The 6,213-nt window shown below is 54.1% G+C and overlaps 1 protein-coding gene across 5 annotated transcripts in view; it reads left to right on the forward strand.

Moving 5' to 3' along the window:
* Positions 1-5,453, forward strand: part of CNN1 (calponin 1) — an 11,358-nt gene extending 5,905 nt beyond the window's left edge. For all 5 annotated transcript variants that reach the window (XM_025368010.1, XM_025368009.1, XM_025368007.1 and 2 more), the window contains 5 exons: positions 1,922-1,988; positions 2,079-2,216; positions 2,714-2,824; positions 4,447-4,593; positions 4,674-5,453. In XM_025368010.1, the coding sequence (XP_025223795.1) occupies positions 1,922-1,988; positions 2,079-2,216; positions 2,714-2,824; positions 4,447-4,593; positions 4,674-4,919 (709 nt within the window). In that variant the 3' untranslated portion in view covers positions 4,920-5,453. The remainder of the gene's footprint in view (positions 1-1,921; positions 1,989-2,078; positions 2,217-2,713; positions 2,825-4,446; positions 4,594-4,673) is intronic.
* The last annotated feature ends 760 nt before the right edge of the window (positions 5,454-6,213 follow it).

The following is a 6,213-nucleotide window of genomic DNA, read 5'->3' on the forward strand; positions in this document are numbered from 1 at the left end:
AAAAAAAAAAAAAAAAAAAATGGCCATTCTGGGCCAGGTGTGGTGACTCACACCTGTAATCCCAGCACTTTGGGAGGCTGAGGTGGGGGTATCACTTGAGGTCAGGAGTTCAAAACCAACCTGACTAACATGGTGAAACCCTGTCTCTACTAAAAATACAAAAAATTAGCCAGGCACGGTGGTGGGCGCCTGTAGTCCCAGCTATTCAGGAGGCTGAGGCAGAAGAATGGCGTGAACTCGGAAGGCGGAGCTTGCAGTGAGCCAAGATCACGCCACTGCACTCCAGCCTGGGCGACGGAGTGAGACTCTGCCTCAAAAAAAAAAATACAAAAATTAGTGGAGCGTGGTGGTGGGCACCTGTAATTCCAACTGCTTGGGAGGCTGAAGCAGGAGAATAGCTTGAACCCAGGAGACAGAGGTTGCAGTGAGCCGAGATCGCGCCACTGCACTCCAGCCTAGGTGACAGAGCAAGACTCCATCTTGAAAAAAAAAAAAAAAAATCTGGCTGCTGGATGAAGAAGGGTGGGTCTGTAGGGGACGAAGTGGAAGTTGGGAGCCCATTCCAAGAGGCCAGGAAACAGACTCTGGTGGCTGAGACCCAGGTGGAGGTGGCAGGGAGCAGTGAGTGGGCTTCTGGACTCATTAAAAGGCAGAGCCAAAAAACTTTCGAGGGACTGGATATGAGGCTGAGAGAAGGAGAAAGCGGGAGTTGGGGGCAAGTCCAAGGGCTCTGGCTGAGCACCTAGAAGGGGGCACTGCTAGGCAGGGCAGGTGGAGGGAGCGGGGAGTCTGGAGGAGGAAGCTGCATGTCAGGAGTCTGGAGCAGGGTGAGTTTGATTTGAGATGCCCAGATACCCACGGAGAGAGCTGGATGAGATGGCGAGAAACACAGGCTGCAGGGAAACGAGGGAGTTGCTGGCATACGGAGGTACCTAAAGTCAAGAGACTGAATGAGGCCAGGTGCTGTCGCTCATGCCTGTAATCCCAGTATTTTGGGAGGCCGAGGCAGGAGGATCACTTGAGCCCAGGAGTTCGACACCAGCTTGGGCTCTACAGTGAAACCCCATCTCTAAAAAAAAAAGATAGCCAGGCATGGTGGTGTGCACCTGTGATCCCAGCTACTCGGAAGGCTGTGAGAGGATCGCTGGAGCCTGGGAAGTTGAGGCTGCAGTGAGCTGTGATTGCACCACTGCACTCCAGCCTGGGCGACAGAGCCAGACCCTGCATTAAAAAAAAGAAAAAAAAAAAAGAGATGAGATCATTAAAGGAGTGAATCAGAGAAGAGGCCCCTGCTGTCTACAAGAGAAAAGGATGCTGAGACACGCCTGCCAGAGAGGCTTGGGAGATCCCGGAGACTCAGACACACTTTGGATAAGCAGGCTTTCTGACTGGGACCTGAGTCTAATTCCTTGGCATCAGCGTCCCATTTGTGTATGTACTTCAGTGGTTTGGAGGGGCTGCAGCTGAGAGCTGACTGCAGGGAGAAGTGACACTAGGGTATGGCATGGCCCCTTGTGGTCATCCTGTCACCCTGCTCCTGCTGGGCTGGGCTGAAGAGGGGGAGTAGAGGACACCTTTCTTTTTTTTTTTTTTTTTTTTTTGGAAATGTAGTCTCACTCTGTCGCCAGGCTGGAGTGCAGTGTTGCAATCTCAGCTCACTTCAACCTCTGCCTCCCAGGTTCAAGTGATTCTCTTGCCTCAGACTCCTTAGTAGCTGGGATTACAGGCATGCATCACCATGCCCGGCTAATTTTTGTATTTTTAGTAGAGATGGGTTTCACCATGTTAGCCAGGATAGTCTCGCTCTCCTGACCTCGTGATCCGCCCGCCTTGGCCTCCCAAAGTGCTGGAATTACAGGCGTGAGCCACCGCGCCCGGCCCTGGGGGGACACCTTTCTTACCTCCTCCCCACTCTTCTCAGATTCATCAATAAGCTGCAGCCAGGCTCTGTGAAGAAGATCAATGAGTCAACCCAAAATTGGCACCAGGTGAGCCCAGACCCAATCTCTTCCATCCGTTCCCACAAGCCCCTCAGACCTCCCCCCTCCCCCCAGTGACCACAACCTGCCCCCCTCTAGCTGGAGAACATTGGCAACTTCATCAAGGCCATCACCAAGTATGGGGTGAAGCCCCACGACATCTTTGAGGCCAACGACCTGTTTGAGAACACCAACCATACACAGGTGCAGTCCACCCTTCTGGCTTTGGCCAGCATGGTGAGTGTGGGTGCAGGCTGGGCAGGGGGCGGTGGGTGGCACGTGTGGCCACTTGTGCCCCTGAGTCCAGTGAAGGTGACTGGCGGGCAGGGATGGGGGAGCAGGTGCTGTCAACAGCATCCAAGGGGGCCGGGCGTGGTGGCTCACGCCTGTAATCCCAGCACTTGGGAGGCTGAGGTGAGCGGATTGCTTGAGGTTGGGAGTTTGAGACCAGCCTGGTTTCACCAACATGGTGAAATCCCATCTCTACTAAAAATACGAAAATTAGCTAGGCGTGGTGGCACACGCCTGTAATCCCAGTTACTTGGGAGGCTGAGGCAGGAGAATCGCTTGAACCTGGAAGGCAGAGGCTGCAGTGAGCCGAGATCGTGCCACTGCCCAGCCTGGGTGACAGAGCAAGACTCCGTCTCAAAAAAAAAAAAAAAAAAACAGTGTCCAAGGGGATTGTGCAGCCTGGAGACCCCCTCGTCAGTCCCTGCTTTCCCTGCCCCACACAGGCCAAGACGAAAGGAAACAAGGTGAATGTGGGGGTGAAGTACGCAGAGAAGCAGGAGCGGAAATTCGAGCCGGAGAAGCTAAGAGAAGGGCGGAACATCATCGGGTTGCAGGTACTGCCCTGTCCTCACTCAGCAGAGGTTATAGAAGCCAGGAGCGCATCCTGGTGTCTGAAGTCTTTTGGGGACAGGATATTTGGCATTAAGTATACTATAGGTCGGGTAGTGTGCTTATCCGCACCTTCCATTCACAAACTCACTCTGCCAACAACCCTAGCAGAGAGGTACTTGTTCTCACCATACCCTTTCCACAGATGAGAACACTGAGGCTTGGAGAAGCTGGCTCGCTTTTGCCTAGATCTTCCAGCTGATGCGTGGCAGGCTGGGACTTGAATGCTAGAAGTCAGTCATGTGATAGGCCCACTCTGGGCCTCAGTTTCCAGTCTCGAAATGGTGCCTCAGGCGGGGTGGAGTGGCTCACACCTGTAATTCCAGCACTTTGGGAGGCTGAGGCAGGAGGATTACTTGAGGTCAGGTGTTTCAGACCAGCCTGGGCACCACCACCTCTACAACAAATTTAAGAGTTTAGCCAAATGTAGTGGTGTCTGCCGGTGGTCCCAGCTACTTGGGAGGCTGAAGGGGGAGAATCACTTGAGCATTCAAGGTTACAATGATTGCATCACTGGACTCCAGCCTGGGCGACAGAGTGAGACCCTGTCTCTAAAAAATGAAAATGGGCCGGGTGTGGTGGCTCACACCTGTAATCCTAGCACTTTGCGAGGCCAAGGCGGAAGGATCACTTGAAGTCAGGAGTTCGAGGCCAGCTTGGCCAACATGGTGAAACCCTGTCTCTACCAAAAATACAAAAATTAGCCAGCGTGGTGGTGCATGCCTGTAGTCCCAGCTACCTGGGAGGCTGAGGCAGGAAAATTGCTTAAACTTGGGAACAAATGAGATGCTGTCTCAAATAAAATAAAATAAAACAAAAAAATAGAACAAAGTAAAATATAAAAATAAAATAAAAAATGGGCTGGGTGCAGTGGCTTACCCCTGTAATCCCAGCACTTTGGGAGGTTGAGGCGGCTGGATCACCTGAGGTCAGGAGTTCGAGACCAGCCTGGCCAACGTGGTGAAACCCCATTTCTACTAAAAATACAAAAAATTATCCGGGCGTGGTGATGCCCACCTATGATCCTGGCTACTCCGGAGGCTGAGGCAGAATTGCTTGAACCTGGGAGATGGAGGTTGCAGTGAGCTGAGATCGTGCCACTGCACTCCAGCCTGGGCAACAGAGCAAGACTCCGTCTCAAAAAAAAAAAAAAAAAAATTAAAAAAATGTTGCCGGGCACGGTGACTCAAGCCTGTAATCCCAGTACTTTGGGAGGCTGAGATGGGCGGATCACGAGGTCAGGAGATCGAGACCATCCTGGCTAACACGGCGAAACCCCATCTTTACTAAAAAAATACAAAAAACTAGCCGGGCGTGGTGGTGGGCGCCTGTAGTCCCAGCTACTGACGAGGCTGAGGCAGGAGAATGGCGTAAACCCGGGAGACGGAGCTTGCAGTTAGCTGAGATCCGGCCACTGCACTCCAGCCTGGGCGACAGACAGAGTGAGACTCCGTCTCAAAAAAAAAAAAAATGTTAAAGCAGTGCCTCACCCTCTCACATCAGCTACGCCTCGTGGCCCATGATGAGGTCTGTAATTATTAGTGTGATTCTCCTTCTGACTTCCTAGATGGGCACCAACAAGTTTGCCAGCCAGCAGGGCATGACGGCCTACGGCACCCGGCGCCACCTCTACGACCCCAAGCTGGGCACGGACCAGCCTCTGGACCAGGCGACCATCAGCCTGCAGATGGGCACCAACAAAGGAGCCAGCCAGGTGAGTGGGGGCCCCCGGGGCACGCCGTCAAAGCCCGGGACACTGGTCACCCCATGGCCTGACTACATCACCCTTCGCAGGCTGGCATGACCGCGCCAGGGACCAAGCGGCAGATCTTCGAGCCGGGGCTGGGCATGGAGCACTGCGACACGCTCAATGTCAGCCTGCAGATGGGCAGCAACAAGGGCGCCTCGCAGCGGGGCATGACGGTGTATGGGCTGCCACGCCAGGTCTATGACCCCAAGTACTGTCTGACGCCTGAGTACCCGGAGCTGGGCGAGCCCGCCCACAACCACCACGCACATAACTACTACAATTCCGCCTAGGGCCACGAGGCCTTCCCTGTTTTCCCCCCAAGGGAGGCTGCTGCTGCTCTTGGCTGGATCCAGCCAGACCCAGCCGACCCCCTCTCCCTGCATGGCATCCTCCAGCCCCTGTAGAACTCAACCTCTACAGGGTTAGAGTTTGGAGAGAGCAGACTGGGAGAATGGGGGGCCCACTGGGGGGAAGGGGACCCTCCGCTCTCTAGTGCTACGGGGTCCAACATAGAGCCGGGTGTCCCCAACAGCGCCCAAAGGACGCACTGAGCAAAGCTATTCCAGCTGTCCCCCCGCTCCCTCACAAGTGGGTACCCCCAGGACCAGAAGCTCCCCCAGCAAAGCCCCCAGAGCCCAGGCTCGGCCTGCCCCCACCGCATTCCCGTAGTGGGAGCAAACTGCATGCCCAGAGACCCAGCGGACACACGCGGTTTGGTTTGCAGCGACTGGCGTACTATGTGGATGTGACAGCAGCGTTTGTAACGCGAGCACTTTCTTTTTTTTTCTATTTCACTGGAGCACAATAAATGGCTGTAAAATCTCCTGAGGCCTCAGAGCTGCTCTGTTTTGGATACGCTCCATATCCCGCACACACATCTGCACAGACACACGTGCCCACACGCACCCTAAGATGCACATACACACTCACAAGCACCCTAAGACACACACCTCACTGTAGCCACTCAGACACAGGATAGGCACTCCATCACACCCACATGCAAAGTCCACACACCACACACACACACTCCCCCTTTCACACACAGATACGCACACACATGCAGTACACACTCCTCACGACATGTAAAAAAGGCATAGCCAGCCGGGCACCGTGGCTCATGCCGGTAATCCCAGCACTTTGGGAGGCTGAGGTGGGAGGATTGCTTGAGGTCAGGAGTTCAAGACCAGACTGGCCAACATGGTGAAACCCTGTTTCTACTGAAAATACAAAAATTGGCGGGGCTTGGTGGTGCATGACTGTAGTCCCAGCTACTTGGGAGGCTGAGGTAGGAGAATTGCTTGAGCCCTGGAGGTCTAGGCTGTAGTGAGCCAAGATGGCGCCACTGCATTCCAGCCTGGGCAACAGAGCAAGACTCCGTCTCAAAAAAAAAAAAAAAATGGCACAGTCAGAAAGTCAATGCACACACACACATACACACACATGACCCACACTGCTCTCCCAGAGGCTTGTGGATGGTGGTGACAAAGAGCCTGAGTACTGGGACAGGCTGGATGGCATGTGAATCACAGAGCAACTGTCTGGGTGACCTCAGGCAGTCACTTCCCCTCCCCAGACCTGTTTTCC

This window comes from Theropithecus gelada, chromosome 19 (assembly GCF_003255815.1).
Source record: "Theropithecus gelada isolate Dixy chromosome 19, Tgel_1.0, whole genome shotgun sequence".
In the NCBI taxonomy this organism is placed as follows: domain Eukaryota; kingdom Metazoa; phylum Chordata; class Mammalia; order Primates; family Cercopithecidae; genus Theropithecus; species Theropithecus gelada.